At 58.3% G+C, this 15,735-nt stretch overlaps 1 protein-coding gene across 7 annotated transcripts; it reads left to right on the top strand.

Moving 5' to 3' along the window:
* The first annotated feature begins 3,760 nt into the window (after positions 1–3,760).
* On the top strand, positions 3,761–15,529 carry ERCC1 (ERCC excision repair 1, endonuclease non-catalytic subunit). 7 transcript variants are annotated; one of them, XM_073321338.1, is made up of 10 exons: positions 4,159–4,522; positions 5,683–5,790; positions 6,823–7,128; positions 7,623–7,726; positions 8,071–8,170; positions 8,477–8,553; positions 9,303–9,546; positions 10,730–10,801; positions 11,280–11,348; positions 11,545–15,529. In XM_073321338.1, the coding sequence occupies exons 2-10, from the start codon at positions 5,710–5,712 to the stop codon at positions 11,596–11,598; spliced, it is 1,107 nt and encodes a 368-aa protein (XP_073177439.1). In that variant the 5' UTR covers positions 4,159–4,522; positions 5,683–5,709; the 3' UTR covers positions 11,599–15,529. The 7 variants fall into 7 exon arrangements, with proteins under 7 accessions (XP_073177444.1, XP_073177442.1, XP_073177446.1 ...); XM_073321342.1 differs by having other exon boundaries at positions 4,175–4,522; positions 9,303–9,402; XM_073321340.1 differs by lacking the exon at positions 4,159–4,522 and adding an exon at positions 4,551–4,635.
* Positions 15,530–15,735: the final 206 nt, after the last annotated feature.

The raw sequence follows: 15,735 nt of genomic DNA, 5'->3' as shown, positions 1-15,735 counted from the left end.
GCAGCTTGCTTGCTCTATATGGCTCCAGCCTCCTCGCCCCCAACGTGCACCTCCCTCGTGGCAGCTGTCCCTGCCCACACTGAGTTTGCCATCAGACCGGGCACCTCAGCCGGGCAGCTCCCCGGTTGGCAGGGACCACTCTGACTATCCGGGCTTTCTGCTTAGCCCCAGGCAGAGGCTCCCCCAGCCCATCACTGCTGACTTTGGGGAGCTGGGGGTTGTGCCAGGGTGGGTGCAGGGCTGTAGCCACGCACCTGCCGCGGATGCTCAGAGAGGGTCTGGGTTCCATGGAAAGATGGCCCATCTCCCATAGTCAGACAATGCCAGTGTTACTGGGGGGCAGGCCCAGGGGACCCTGGAGTGAGCCACTGCTGCCACCCCACCCTTGTGGCTCTGCCGCAGGAGCTGCTTGGCTTCTCCTGGGCCCCTTCGCACCCAGCACGCTGGCTCCTCGGGCGGAGTTGCTCAGGTCCAGCCTTTGGGGCTGAAGGAGCAGGGAGGGTTGGGCCAGGCTCACTGCTGGCCTGCATGTGTGCCCACCTTGCGTCCCTTCGCATGGGAGAGAGCCTCAGGGAACACCTAACAGGCAAGCGCTGACCCTGCTCTGCGGTGTGTGCGCGGGGGGCAAAGCCCGCTTGGCCTGGTGGCCAGTGTGAAGGCCAGGGTTGGCCAGGAGTCTCCCGGAATCTGCATTGATCTCCGGGTTACTACTGAAAGCAATCCAGGGGATTTTAATAGGATATTTTAAGAAAATGACATTACACCGTGGGGGAAAAACCTCCTGGAATAGCTTCAGTCAGAGTTGGCAACCCTACTGAAAGCTCCTCCTGAGGAGGCCCCAGAAGCAGCTCCTGCAGCCCCTGCTCTGCCTCCTCTCTGGCTGCAGCTTTTTCAGCTGTTGGTGCAGCAGGGATGGTTTTTTCCTGGCATGGAGGCGCTGGGCATATTCTGGGCAGCCCCAGCAGAACCACGCTACTCCCTGACGTGGGGCTTGGCCTCATCCCCTCCTCCTGCCTGGAAGGAGGCCAGGACCAATTGAAAGCAGGGACCAACCTTGAGCTGGGCATTGAGCCTGTGGGGTCACGACCCTTCCCCTGCACTCTCCCATATATGCAGTCAAACCAGAGCACAGCTGGGCTGGATCCTCCAGCATGGCCCAGGGTGCAGTTCTACTGCACTGGCTTCTCCAGCCATGGGCACTAACCCAGAACTGGGTCCTCCCAGCACCAGTCTTGGCCAGATGGCACAAATGAGAGAGTGGCACCAACTTGGCTTCCTAGGATTTTCAGGGCACCTGCCAGGCCCTTTGGCATGTGCACTACGCACCTTTCCTTTGACCAAGAGGAAGCTGCAAGGTCTATGCTCTCCCCACCTAGACCATGGCTTTGCCAAAGCCATTGCCAGAGGGGCTGGCCCTGGGAGTAAGGGGCATGGGGGAGAAGTGCCTCCTTCAGGCTGGCCGAAGTACCAGCCGTCCTTGGGGCTACTGAATGGGCAGCTAAACCCCCTCCTCCTGGCAGGCCCAGGGGCCCCTACAGCTTTCGGCACACAGGCTGTCTCAGGCATGGCGCTCTGCTGCCAGCTCCCAGGAATACAGCCCCTGCAGGCCTGGCCTTGTGACTGCCATAGCCAGGGCCCCCTCCCTGTAGGTTGGTACAGGGCGCTCACACTATATTTGGACCCTGTAGGTATGCAGTGGAGGGCCCCAGCCCACACTGAAGGGTGGCTAGATGAGGGACATGCTGGGGTCACCATGGAGGGTTGTCTTTATCTCTAGGTGAAGCTAGCCCAGCCCCCAGTGTGCAAGGTTCTATGGCGTTAGGGTGTTTGTCACTGACAGTCAACATGCATCTCTCCCACCAGGCTCTAGGGCAGGAGTGGGCAAGCTTTTTGGCCCAAAGGCCACATTGGGGTTGCAAAACTGTATGGAGGGCTGGGTAGGGAGGGCTGTGCCTCCCCAAACAGCCTGGCCCCTACCCCTTATCCAACCCCTCCCACTTTCCACCCCCTGACTGTCCCCCTCAGAACCCCCGACCCATCCAAACCCCCTGCTCCTTGTCCACTGACCGCCCCCTCCCGGGTCCCCCGCCCCCTATCCCCCACCCCCAGACAGGCCCCCAGGACTCCCACACCTAACCAACGCCCCTGCTCCCCGTCCCCTGACTGCCCCCCCCAAACCTCCACCCCATATCCCTGTCCCCTGACTGCCCCCCTGCCCCTTATCCAACCCCTGGCCCCAGCCCTCTTACCACACCATGTCTTACGCAGCCATGTCTCTCGGAGGAGGGGGTTTGGGAGAAGGGATCCTCCCCCCACACACTGACAGCAGCAGGAAGCAGAGCAGCCCGGCCCCAGCCCGCAGAGGGCGGTCCTTTCCCCAACCAGAGCAACACGGCTGGGGCTGGGGCAAGGGAGGCGTCGCTCCGCTTCCTGCTGCGGATGAATGTGGAGGGCGATCCTTTCCCTGCACTCGCTGGCGGCAGGAAGCGGAGCGCCATGGCTGGGATTTGGCAGAGTAGAGTGGGCTGGGTTGCTCCGCTTCCTGCCACTGCTGGTGAGTACAGGGTCGCTGGGGAAAGAGGTGGAATGCGGGTGGGCAAGACACAGGGCAGAGGGAGTTGTCCGGGGCCCCACACACCCCTAGGGACGGCCCTCCCCCTTGCAGTGGGCGCAGCCTACGGGGGGCGGCCGAGGGATAGGGCTTGTCGCCAGGGCTGGTGCTGGCGCGTATGCAGCATGCAGCTGCCTAGGGCACCATGAAATTTGGGGCAATTTGGTTCCCCAAATTTCATGGTGCCCTACACAGCTGCCTATGCCTAAGGACAGCCCTGTTTAAGTGGTTCCGAGTAACAGACAGAACAACGTAAGTTACCAAGCAAAAAAAAAACAAAACATGCAAGTCTAAGCCTAATACAGTAAGAAATTGGTTACAGATTAAATCTTACCCTCAGAGATGTTCCAATAAGCTTTTTACAGACTGGACTCCTTCCTAGTCTGGGTCCAGCAATCACTCACGCCCCCTGTAGTTACTGTCCTTTGTTCCAGTTTCTTTCAGGCATCTCTTTGGGGTGGAGAGGCCATCTCTTGAGCCAGCTGAAGACAAAATGGAGGGGTTTCCAGGGCCTTTTATAGTCTCACTCTTGTGGCCGGAAACCCCTTTGTTCTTCTGTGCAAAGTCAAAGCAACAAGATGGAGTTTGTAGCCACCTGGCAAATCACCTGTCCGTGAATGATTCAACTTTTTGCAGGCCGATGCAATTGTTTACATGTTAGTTTGAACATTCCCAGGAAAGCTCAGATGTGGATCGGCGTCTTCCAAAGTCCATTGTCAGTTCAGTGTTTCTTGATTTGGCACTTACTGAGAATAGTCCTTTCTCAAGAAGCTGACCAAATGCTTCGCTTAGGTTAGTTAGAATCAAACACATTGAGATACAAGTACATAGTCAATAACCATAACTTCAAATACAAAAATGATACATACAGGCAGCATAATCGTAACCAGCAAACTACCACCTTTCCATAGACACCCCCTTTGACCTCCTCTGTATAAGACCTGGTGCAACCATAGGACCCTGGTTGCAATAATGATCTGAACGGTCACAGTTCATGTCAATTATGTCACAGGAGGTTCCAAAGAGGATGGAGCTCGGCTGTTCTCAGCGGTGGCAGATGACAGAACAAGGAGCAATGGTCTCAAGTTGCAGTGGGGGAGGTTTAGGTTGGATATTAGGAAACACTATTTCACTAGGAGGGTGGTGAAGCACTGGAATGGGTTACCTAGGGAGGTGGTGGAATCTCCATCCTTAGAGGTTTTTAAGGCCCGGCTTGGCAAAGCCCTGGCTGGGATGATTTAGTTGGGGTTGGTCCTGCTTCGGGCAGGGGGTTGGACTGGGTGACCTCCTGAGGACTCTCCCAGACCTAATCTTCTATGAAATGAATTATTTTAATAATTTTAATGTGTAACAGTGTTACCTGCAGCAAAACTAGAACCTCGCAAGCCAAAAGGGGTGGGGGAGTGGGACCTGCCAAGCAGCATCTCGCCCCCTCCCCCGGCCCTGCAAGGAGCTCAGGGGCCTTCTGCGCACTAATCCCACCAGTAATCTGGAGCCCCAGCCTCCCGCACACCATAGAGTCCGGAGGACCCGACGCTAGTCGGGCCCCAATGAGCCCATCTCGACGCCTCCTCCAGCTTCTCGCTACCACAGAGCCCGAGCAGTCCCGGGCTCCACACCATAGAGTCCGGAGGACCCGAGGCTAGACAGGCCCCAGTGAGCTCATCTCGCTTCTCGCTACCACAGAGTCCCGGCGGCCCCGCAGGTAGAGCGGCCAGCGGGGGAAGCCGCTCCCTCTGGTCGCCTCACCCATAGAGTCTGGAGGCGCGGCGGAGCTGGTGTCCTCCCCGCGGGCCATCGCTGGACATCACAGAGACCCGCGGGGCTGCGGCCAACCCCCAGCTCGCGCTCGACGGGGGAACGGAACCGTTCCGCTCCTTCCTTCATTGGGGGACGCGTCACGTGGTGCTGGTGAGGCCGAAGGCTAATGCGCATGCGCGGGGACCCCGAGACGAGTGTTGTTTTGAGTCGTGGCGCCACAGCCAATCACAGGGCGGAGGGGGCGGGGCGGAGCGGTCCTGCTTGTGAGTCCCCCGCCCTGCTGAAAAGCATCACGTGATTGGGCGGCCGCGGGGGCGGCGCGAGGCCTGACCCTGGCGGGAAGGGGGGCGGGGCGCCAGGCTCTGACCCCAACCGCGACCCCTGACCCCGACATTTATCCTGACCCCTATCACGACCCCCAGCCCCTACCCCTGGTGGGGGGGCAGTGACCCTGAGCCAGCCCCGAACCCTGACCCTCTCCAGGCACCTTCCCCCAAACCTGACCCTGGCCCTGGCCCTGGCGGAGGCCTCAAGCCCCGACCCTCAACCCATGACCCAGGCCTGACTAGAGTTGCCAGTTTTGATTGGCCGTATTCCTGGAGATTTCACCGCACGATATAATCTTTAACGATTCATCTTTAATTCCTGGAGGTTGGCAGCCCTAGTCCTGACCCTGGCACTTACCCTGGCCCCCTTACTCTGGCAGGGGGCATCAAGCCCTGACCTGGGCAGGGGGCACTGGGCCCTGACTCGTGGGCTGCAGTGGGGGAGCCAGCACTAGCCCTACTGCTGGGAGCCCTGAACTGTGTAAGGCGCCCCAGAGCCCCCTGGGAAATAGGGCCTCTCCTGCCATGCTGACCTTCCACCCCTCCCATCCCCATCTAGCCATAAAGACAGTCTCCTGAACTTGTCCATGACCTTGGGGGGTCACAAACACCAGGCTGGGAGAGTCGGTGTCATCCAGTATTTCCCCTGACAGATAAGTCTGTACAAGCGAGTGGCTCCTGGCACCAACCAAACATCAGTGTAGGACAAACCCCCCGTCCCCTGGCCACCTGTTACTGACTTATGCCCAGGAGACACTATCCCAATGTTTTCCCCTGGGGCACCTCAACTGTAACCTCAAGGAATGGGCCACATTGAGCGGGCTAGCAAGATAAATGCTGTGCTGTGCTGAGCTCAAGCCCTGCTGCCTTGAGCCCCTGCCCTTGAGAGCTCTTTGGTGCGTAACCACAGGACTATGAACTCTTCATAACCAGGCCGCTGAGTGAGGCTGGTCCCTGCTGATATCTGCTCTGGACTCTCCCCAGGAATCGCTGCAGGCTGGGTTCTGAAGGATGGAGCCCATGGAAGCAGCCCAGGCCCCTGAGGGAAGGAAGAGATTCACCGTGCAGTCACAGGACCCTGAACATACCATGGTAGGAAAGGAGGCAGGGGTGGCTCTTGGAGAGGACCTGCTAGGTAGCTCGTTGTGTCCAGGGACGCTGAGATTCACACACAGAGCACTGAGTTGGCTCTGCCTCTCCCCAGGAACCCCGAGGCACACCCTGCTTGTCATCAGATGTTCCGTTGTGTGCGTGTTTTTTTCACATGCTGGCCAAACAGCCCTCACAGCAGGCTCCAATTGAACTGCCCAATGAGACCACAAGACTTGGTTTAGTAGTGAAGGCGCCCAGCCAGGTTTGTTGCCAACAAAGCACGGTGCTAATGCCCCGGCTCAATGGTTACAAGTACACTAACACATGTATGCCTGTGACAATGGACTAGCTCAGTTAGGGGCAGGACTTCCCACTGCCCCCTAGGCCAGACGAAGGGTTAAAGTGAGGTATTCCAACATTTATAAATGAAAACAAACAATTTGGGATAAACAACTTACATATCACCTTAGGGGTTTCATGACATGTTTGTTACCTCCCCTTATACTTTCCTCTTGATGTTTCCGACAAAACATTTCTGTTCACCACCTGTCTTTGTACTTTTACTTGTGATGTTTCAGACAAAATATCCCTATTTATTACTTTTGTCAAACCATTTTATCAAGTGCTAGGTTGGGGTGTTCTTGTGCTGGCCTGCTGGAACGTGTTTACATAGCCGGTGTCTTTTAGCAATGCTAGCTGCGTTCGTGTGCCGGGCACTGACTTGCAGGCAAGCATCTGCATTTGCAGGGCCTGGCTGTTGCTCATAGCATAACTTTTGCTAACTTTGGTTCAGGCTTCAGGCCTTGCACCAGGCTCATGTGTCAGGCTCCCTCTTTCTGCTACGCTGCTCATTCTGGGTGCCCTAGCACAGAGCTGGCTCAGTGCTTTCCCCAAGAAACTCCCTGCTTCCTCAGGGAATCCCTGGCACACTTGGGGTCACTCCAACTCATAGCCAGCTCCCCTTGAGAGGTCCCTGCCCACGCACAGCTGGCTCTGTCTCCCTCTCACCCAGGGTTTGTTGCTTCCCGCCAGGTGAGACCCATCTTCAAATCTTCTTGCTCTGCAGCAGAGCCCAGGGCCCCTGCCCTGCCTGGGGCCACCTCCTATGCCGAATACGTCGTCACACAGGTCTCTGTGTCCTCGGCCTCCATGCCAGTCTCCCCGCCTGCCAGGGTGACAGCTGCATCATTGGGGTCCAGAGCAGGAGCTGCCTCAGGAGTGCTCCCTCCAGGCAGTGAGGCCAGCACTGTACCCCCTGCTGCCAGTGGGGACTCAGACCCCAGCCCCATGCTGAAACCGGGGGCCAAGAGCAACTGCATCATCGTCAGCGCTCGCCAGGTGAGAGTGGGCGTGAGGTGGCTGCCTGAGGGGCACATCTGCTCACTCTCTTTTGGCATCAGAGGGGGCAGTCTCTCTCTGCAGGAGAGGTCTGTGGAGTGAGGGTCTCCCCAGGCCCTGGCTCTTGTGCTGCATGGTTCAGTACCCCCCATCCCCATTGGGGGCTTGCCCACTCTGGGTCTCTCTCTGGTGCCCCCCATCAAGGGCTTGCCTGCCCTGCCCTATCCTTTCCCGGGTGCCCCTGTCAAGGGTTTGCCCAACCCCACCTCCCCTGGCCTCTCCGCAGCTCCTCCATTGAGGGCTTGCCCATCCTGCCTTTCCCCAGGTCTTCTGTCAGGGACTCACCCACCCCCTCTCTCCCAACCGCTCACATTGAGGGCTTGCCCCCCCCCCCATCGGGGGCTCCCAAGTCTCTCCTCCCAGTCTCTTAACAGTGCCCCGTCACAGCTGGTACCCCATTTCTGATGCTGTGAGGACTCCCCCTCTCTTCACAGCGGGGGAACCCCATCCTGAAATTTGTGCGCAACGTTCCCTGGGAGTTTGGCGAGATCATCCCTGACTATGTGCTGGGCCAGAGCACATGTGCCCTCTTCCTGAGGTGGGTGGGTGAGCCAATACCAGGGAGAGCTGGGCTTTCTGGGGGTGGAGTTGGGGGGCAGGCCGATGGCTGGGAGAGCCGGTTGGGGGGCAGGCTGATGGCTGGGAAAGCCGGGCTCTGGGTCGGGGTTGGTGGGGAAGGTTGATGGCTGGAAGAGCTGGGCACTTAGGGTGATTGGGTGGGTCAGGATGATGGCTGGGAGAGCTGGGCTCTTGTGAGGGGGAGTTGGGGAGCAGGCCGATGGTTGGGAGAGCTGGGGTTGCAGGGCAGGCAAGGAGGGTTGCCAGTGGGGTGGGCAGGAGAGGGGTTGCCCATGGCTCCGCTGCTCTCTGCTCCCCTCACAGCCTGCGGTACCACAACCTGAACCCCAAATACATCCATGAGCGGCTGCAGCTCCTGGGGAAGGCGTACGCGGTGCAGGTGCTGCTCGTGCAGGTCGATGTGGTAAGGAGCCCCAGTGCCTCGGTCCCCTCCTAGCCTGAACCAGACCCTCTCCTGCAACAGTGCCTTCTCCCTCCCTGCTGCAGGGCTGGGGGAGGGGGCCTGGAACCAGCACCCTCCCCTCCAGCCACCTCCCCAGTTTCCCATCCTACTGCATAGTGATCCACCTGCTTCTCCAGCCTCCATGGCCTCACCCAGCCACTCCCATTGCTCCTCCCCAGCTCAATTCCCCCTTCATCCCTGGTCATACACCCCCTGCCTCCTCCACTGCCTCTCGTCTCAGAGGGGAATTGCTTTCCTTTGCTGTAGAAGGACCCACACCAGTCACTGAAGGAACTGGCCAAGCTGTGCATCCTGGCCGACTGCACCCTCATCCTGGCCTGGAGGTGAGAGCTGGAGGCTGGGCCCATCACATCGAGGGTGACACCCAGACCCAGGGAGTGGGGAGTCAGAGGCCGGGCCAGATGGGCTTCATGCCAGGTGGGATGCACTGGGAGTGCCTTGCCAACGGGCAAGATGTGTGGGGGAACTGGAGGCTGGGTCAGGTCAGCCTGGGTGTGTCCTGCCAAGGGCCGTGAGACCCAGGCCCCTGCTCCCATCTCTGCTGGAATGTGATGGAGCTGGTGGGTAACCTGGGGATTTGGCTGCCATTGTGACTGGACTCCTGGGTTCCATTCCCAACACTGTGACCGTGAGCAGGTCCCTTCCCCACTGAGGGGCGGATCAAGCCCAGCTGGCCGGAGGTGGCAAGTCCTCTCAGGGCAGCATGTTTCATTTTTCAAGCACTGCCCAAAGGCTCCCCATCGTCCTCAGTGTGTGCCTAGGCCTGTGTGCTGAAAGCTCCGCTCCACTGCCCCCCGTGGGCCTTGGGGAGCACCCAGGGACCCTCTGAGGCCGATGACAGGAGCAGGGCTGGGGCCTAAGCACGGAGCTGAACATTGGCCCTAGCAGCTGCTCAGCCAGCCTGGCAGCTGGACCCTGCCTGTGCCTGGCTTTGAACGCCACTCCCTGCCAGCTGGGGCACCTTCCAGTGGGGCTCAGCATTGTGGCGTTAACCCTTCCTGGTGTGCACTGTGCCTGTTCAATCCAGTCTCATGATTCCTGAGCTAATTCTTGGGTCTCCGGTTCCCCTCAGCCCCGAAGAGGCTGGTCGCTATCTGGAAACGTACAAAGCCTACGAGCAGAAACCAGCTGACCTGCTCAAGGAGAAGGTGGATCAGGACTTCCTGTCCATAGTAAGGCTACCCCGCTGTGCACTTCCCTGCAGCAGTGCCAGGCCAGGGACCCCTGTGCTGAGCTTCCCCACAGCAGTGCCCTGCCAGGGACCCCTATGCCATGAGTTCCCCACAGCAGTCTCATGGCAGCATCTAAACAATGTGGTGAGCTTCCGCACAGCAGTGTCCTCACTAGGTCTCCTGTAGCAGAAGTGTCTCTCAGCAACATGCAGTGGGAAGGGGAGAGGGGAATTAAGTTTATGACTGGTGTGAGTGCACTTTCCCCGGCCAAGGAGGGGCGCTGTCACCTGCATGGTTCGATGTCTAGTTGGCCGCCGGTATCAAGTGGAGTGCCCCAGGGGTCAGTCCTGGGGCTGGTTTTGTTCAACATTTTCATTAATGATCTCGATGATGGGATTAATTGCACCCTCAGCAAGTTTGTGGGTGACACTAAGCTGGGGGGAGAGGTAGACAGGCTGGAGGGTAGGGATAGGGTCCAGAGTGGCCTAGACAAATTAGAGGATTGGGCCAAAAGAAATCTGATGAGGTTCAACAAGGACAAGCGCAGAGTCCTGCACTTAGGACGGAAGAATCCCAGGCACGGCTACAGGCTGGGAACCAACGGGCTAAGCAGCAGTTCTACAGAAAAGGAGCTGGGGATTACAGGGGATGAGAAGCTGGATATGAGTCAGCAGTGTGCCCTTGTTGCCAAGAAGGCTAACAGCATATTGGCCTGCATTAGTAGGAGTATTTCCAGCAGATCAAGGGAAATGATTATTCCCTTCTATTAGGCACTGGTGAGGCGACATCTGGAGTATTGCATCCAGTTTTGGTCCCTGCACTACAGAAATGATGTGGAGAAATTGGAGAAAATCCAGCAGAGGGCAATTAAAATGATTAGGGGGCTGGGACACATGACTTACGAGGAGAGGCTGAGGGAACTGGGCTTATTAAGTCTACAGAAGAGAAAAGTGAGGGGGGATTTGATAGCAGCCTTCAACTACCTGAAGGGGGGCTCCGAAGAGGATGGAGCTCGGCTGTTTTCAGCGGTGGCAGATGACGTAACAAGGAGCAATGGTCTCAAGTTGCAGTGGGGGAGGTCTAGGTTGGATATTAGGAAAAGCTATTTCACTAGGAGGGTGGTGAAGCACTGGAATGGGTTACCTAGGGAGGTGGTGGAATCTCCATCCTTAGAGGTTTTTAAGGCCCGGCTTGGCAAAGCCCTGGGTGGGATGATTTAGTTGGTGTTGGTCCTGCTTCGAGCAGGGGGTTGGACTAGATGACCTCCTGAGGTCTCTTCCAACCCTAATCTTCTATGATTCTATGCAGCAGCTGTTTCTCTTTCCAGGTGACAGATTGTCTGACCAGCGTGAAGTCAGTTAACAAGACGGACACACTGAGCCTTCTCTCAACATTTGGGGTGAGCCATCTGCTGCCCATCAGGGTGCAAACTGGGCCTTGCCACTGCTAGCTCTGAGCAGGGCAGGCTGCCTTTTGGGACTGCTTAGGCCCATTGCTCTCTTTGTATCAGTTCATGCAGGACAGGTCCCCAGCTGGGTCTCTGGGCTTTCCCTGCAGTGCATGAGCACTGTCTATCAGGGCAGCATGCTGCCCCCAGAGAGGCATGCGAGTTGCAGGAAAGAATAGGATGGCAAACCAGCCTGGCCCAAGCTGCTGAACCCCCACCCCCTAGAGCTCCCAGCCTGCAGGAGCCCCCCTGGGAGGAGACATGTCATCAGCCCACACACCATATTGCAGTGCGGCAGCAGGACTGGGTCACTACTTCCCAATGAGCATGAGGGGCAGAGTGCTGGGGCCGAATGGAAGGACCCGGCAGGTCACGCCTTGTGGCCTAGGCTTTCTGGGGTCACCTCTGACTATGAACGTTGTTGTTTCAGTCTCTGGCGAACATTGCACAAGCATCCAAGGAGGATCTCTCCCTCTGCCCAGGCATCGGGCCCCAGAAGGTGAGTAGGAGCAGGATGGAGAACTTCTCTCTGATGCACCAGCTAGGTGCTCATCTCCCCCTTGCCTTTACCTGTGCACCAAAGGGGCTGCATGGAACCAGCTGGGTGCATTCCTGGGTGAAAGCCCCAGCAGAGGATGCTGGCCCCAGAGCTCCAGCCTTCACCGGCTCAGGGCTTTCCTCCGATTTCCTTACAGGCCAAGAGGCTCTTTGACACCCTCCACGAGCCCTTTCTGAAGATCCCCAAATGAGCGGAGCCACTCCCCTACAGCACTGCCACCAGCACAGACAAGCAGGAATGAACAACCCCCCTTGCCCAGCAGGCCATGCGTCCCTGCCAGCATGCTGTATGCTGTCTGCCAGGAAGCTAGGGCCCCGGGGGACACTTAGCAGCACCAGGAACCAAAGCCCAGCTGTTGCTGCGAGTCTGGACTTTGACAATAAAGCCACAGTTGGGCCTGGCCACCGAACAGCATCTCATGCGGGTTTGGCTCATGGAGTCGTCCTGCCCAAGCTGTGTCTGCCTGCAGGGAGTGGGGGGCTCATCAAACCTCACTGCCAGGGGCCAGATGATGGGTAAAGCAGAAACTTGGATACAGCCCCACCTGGTAGCTGGACAGGAGTTTTTGGCATCTAGGCTCCCCACGTCCTCCCGGGGAGGGGTGCTGGCTGGCTCAGGAATCTCAGCCTGGGGAAGTGTGAGGGAGCTGTTCCAATCCCCTCCACCCACTGCACTGACAGCATGCGTTGTAGCCTGCAGCCTCAAGGGCATGCACTGCAGGTGCAGGAATCCATGCCAACCTGGCACTCCCTGCACATATGTAGAGGAGTCCCCTGCTGGGGACCCTCCCAGCCCCTTCCCTTGCCCCTCTGCCACATGGAAGGAGCAGCCAATAGCTTCTAGTGCAGCCAGGGGAGATTTGCTAGAGCAAGGACTCCAGGTCTCTGGGGTTAGAGCACTGCCTTGATGCCAGGAGCTGGAGTGGGGGTGGGGAAAGCTGCTCACCTTTGTGTGTGTTACAGCCCCAGCAGGGAGCGGTCAGATCCGTAGAGTAAGTGCTATGGCCTCAGCTTTGAAACAGCCTGCAGGAAGAAGCCTTATAGGGGTCTGACTCTTCCTCCAGGGCTAGCCCTGTGGCTTCACCATCTCCTTAGACTGGACCTCTGGGCCTTCAGCGCCCCTGCTTCACCCCATGAGCTCCCTTCAGCATGTCCCACTGAGGCAGACCCCTGAAGGAGACTTGCAGATTTTCCAAGGATCAATACACCTCTGCAAGCCACTCACAGCGCTTTCAAACCAGGAGGGGTTAGTAGCCATGTGGAACACGGCATAGGAAGTCCTTAGGTTAGCAGAGAAGTGTAGGTTAAAGCAGTGGTTTTCAAACTGTGGGACTGGGTTGCGGCTCTGGTCAGCACCGCCAACGGGGCCATTAGAAGTCCCCTCGGTGGTGCTGCCCAGATGAGGCAGACTAGTCCCTGCCTGTTCTGACCCCGCGCTGCGCCCCGGAAGCAACCAGCCGCTGGTCTGGCTTCTAGGCGGGGAGGGCCACAGGGCTCCACATGCTGCCCGAGCACCGGCTCTGCGCTCCCATTGGCCAATTTCCGGGCAACGGGAGCTGGGGGGGGGGGGGGGAGGGAGGGGGTGCCTGCACCTCCGCCTAGGAGCTGGACCTGCTGCTGGCCACTTCCGGGGGGCAGTGCAGTCTGCAGGGCCAGGAGAGGCAGGAAGACTGCCTTAGCACCCCCACTGTACTGCTGACGGGGAGCCGCCCGAGGTAAGCCCGCCCCCCCAAACCCAGAGCCCCTTCCTGCACCCCAAACTCCTCATCCCCAGCCCCACCCCAAAGCCCTCACCCCAACCCTCTGCTCCAGCCCTGAGCCCCTCCCAAACCCCTCATCCCCAGCTCTGTTGGGTTATGGGCATCAACAATTTTCTTCAACTGGGTTGCCAGAAAAAAAGTTTGAAAACCGCTGGGTTGAAGCATAGTCCATGGGGGGGTAACCAGAGCCCCGCCAAGCTGTAGTGAATCCCCTTGTTCAAGCTCTGTCGTCCCGCACGCCCCATCAGACTCTAGGTGTGCCCCTAAGAGCTTCCCACAGGCTCCACTTAGCCCCCCCCTCGCTGAGCTGGGGAGTCTGTTTCTCTCTGGGTCCTTGGTTGCTAGGTGTCAGTGTCCAGGCCCCTGGATCTGCTATTGTCTGCTCAGATACTCCACCAGTAGGGTCTATGTGGGCCTCAATCACCCTAACAACTGGTTACTATTCACCCCTGTGGCTTACCCTGCCCTGGGAGCAAACAGTCCCTTTCCACCCATGGGGGAAACTGAAGCACAAGCAGGCCCTCTAAAACTGTTACCAAAAATCCCCATTTTGTCTCAGGAGTCACTAACTCCAACCATGGCCACTGCCAGACATCACAGTCCCCCACGCCCCAGGGAGCTGTTCAAGCTGCCAGACCTGAGAGAAGGGCAGCAGCTGGGGCAAGTCACAGGCATCGTGGGAGCAGCGTAAGGCTCCAGGGACAGCCCCAGAACCAGGGCTGAAACAAGTGGATGGTTGCGGGAGGGGACCTCTCAATTCCAGCACACGGTACACTATAACAGCATCCCAGGTTTAACTCACAAAGTTACACCGATGGAGCGGTAGGGTTTAAATGAGGCAAGTTAAATAAAATACCTCCTGTTAGCTTGGGAGAGTGGCATCTGGGAGTGCCACTGATTCAATGGTGGCTGCGGTTTGGGGGTCCCTGAGGTTTAGGGGTGCAGTCATTCAGTGGGGGCAGCATCTCTGAGGTTTGGGGCTGCAATGACTCAGTGGGGCTTGGGGGTCTCTGAGGTTTGGGGTGCAGTGATTTAGCAGGATTCTGAGGGGGCACAGTGAGTCCCTGGGGCTCATGCCAAGGGTGTTGCCCTTGCCCTGCCAACCCCACTCCTTCCCTGCCAACTGTCTCTGAGCCTGCCACTAAAGGTGGCTGTGCCCCTGACAGCCCCTCTCCAGTACTGGGGCCCCACCAGGGCACCCACCAAAATGGCTGCATCTGCCACTCCCATGGCTCTGCTTGGCTCCTCTCCCCCAGGGACACAGGCCCTGCCCGCTCCCCTGCATGCGTACAGACATGGAGCCAGGTCAACGAGGTGATGGCTGTGCCCACATGGGAGTGCGCAGAGCCTGGGGAGCTGCTGGGAGAAGCAGCTCTGCACCCCACACCTCCAGCTTCTGCAGTCTGTTCCCAACCCCCCCCACCCCCAAAGTACTGCCCAGAACCTGCCCTGCCACCTGGCCTGATACTCCTCCCCCCACAACTGGGGTGACTGGCCTGGTCACACTCAGCCCCAGCACCCTGGCCCAGCTTCCCAGCAGGCACATGGGCCCTGGGAGCCACACCAGGGCAGGACCTTCAAGGTAGAGGCCCACTGGCACCCAGCTCCCCTGCTAATACCCTTCTCCCTGTGGCCAGGGCACTAAGTGAGAGGCCTAGCAGGGGATGGGGAAGCTCCTCAGCACACAGGGCATTGATGCTCCCCCTGGGGGGGGCGTGGGGGGAGGGGCTCACTGAGCCAGGCCCCTGCCCCCCAGCAGCAGAAAGGAACACACCAGGCACTGCCGCCCACTCCCTGGCTCTGGCACACCGCAGAACTCCCCTCCCCTAGCAAACAGGCTTCAGCCTCAGCCAGCCTCCATCTCCCATCCGGTCCCCTCCACCTTCCCTGACAAGCAGGCAGGAGGCACTGAGGGAGGCCCATGCCCAGCTGTGCCATGCTGCCTGGGAGCTCAGTAAGGCACTGCCCCTGGCAGCTGGATAAATGGGGACATGAGCTGGGTTGAAGGGTTCATGTTTAGTTATTCCACCTGAAAACAGTCAGGGCACACCCTGACTGTTTTGTAGAAGCAATGCACACATTGCTCTATTCAAGGACAAGGACTAGATATGAACCATGAGAAGTTGATTAAAAGACAGTAACCGTGGGAAGCTTCTTCGCCTGAGCTCAAGGCCTGAGAACCAGGATTGTAGTAGATAAAAGTTGGTAATCAAGTATATTAATCAACGTCATACATTCCTTTGTGTGTCTTTTTGCGGTAGAAGTATGTAATGCATAGGGGGGAGAAATATAATAAAAGGGGAAGGTGGAAAGCTGGGGGCAGCAGCCCATTTCAGCTGACCAGCCTGCTTGCTTGCATAAAGCTGTGTTCTGTCTCATCATTAAACCGCCACACTGGGTGACTCCCCCTGACCCCCAAGCCCTAGCCCCAGGGCTGCTGGGAACCTCCCAGCTCCTGCAGCAGGAACCCTGGGCAAAGCCAGTACAAGGCACCAGACTCAACCCGATTTCCAGTGTGGTGGTGGTGCAGCACAAGAACTGGAATGGTTGGGGAGGTGGGGGTGCCTG

This window comes from Lepidochelys kempii, chromosome 23 (genome assembly GCF_965140265.1).
Source record: "Lepidochelys kempii isolate rLepKem1 chromosome 23, rLepKem1.hap2, whole genome shotgun sequence".
NCBI classification, from domain to species: Eukaryota; Metazoa; Chordata; order Testudines; family Cheloniidae; genus Lepidochelys; species Lepidochelys kempii.
This window is presented reverse-complemented; position numbering and strand designations above follow the sequence as displayed.

Excerpts from the sequence above, each read along its gene's own strand:
- ERCC1 (XM_073321338.1), top strand. The coding sequence starts at position 5,710 with ATGGAGCCCATGGAAGCAGCCCAGGCCCCTGAGGGAAGGAAGAGATTC. Across the intron at positions 9,547-10,729 it reads GGCAGCATCTAAACAATGTG|GTGACAGATTGTCTGACCAG; the intron begins GTGAGCTTCCGC and ends TTCTCTTTCCAG. Across the intron at positions 10,802-11,279 it reads GCCTTCTCTCAACATTTGGG|TCTCTGGCGAACATTGCACA; the intron begins GTGAGCCATCTG and ends TTGTTGTTTCAG.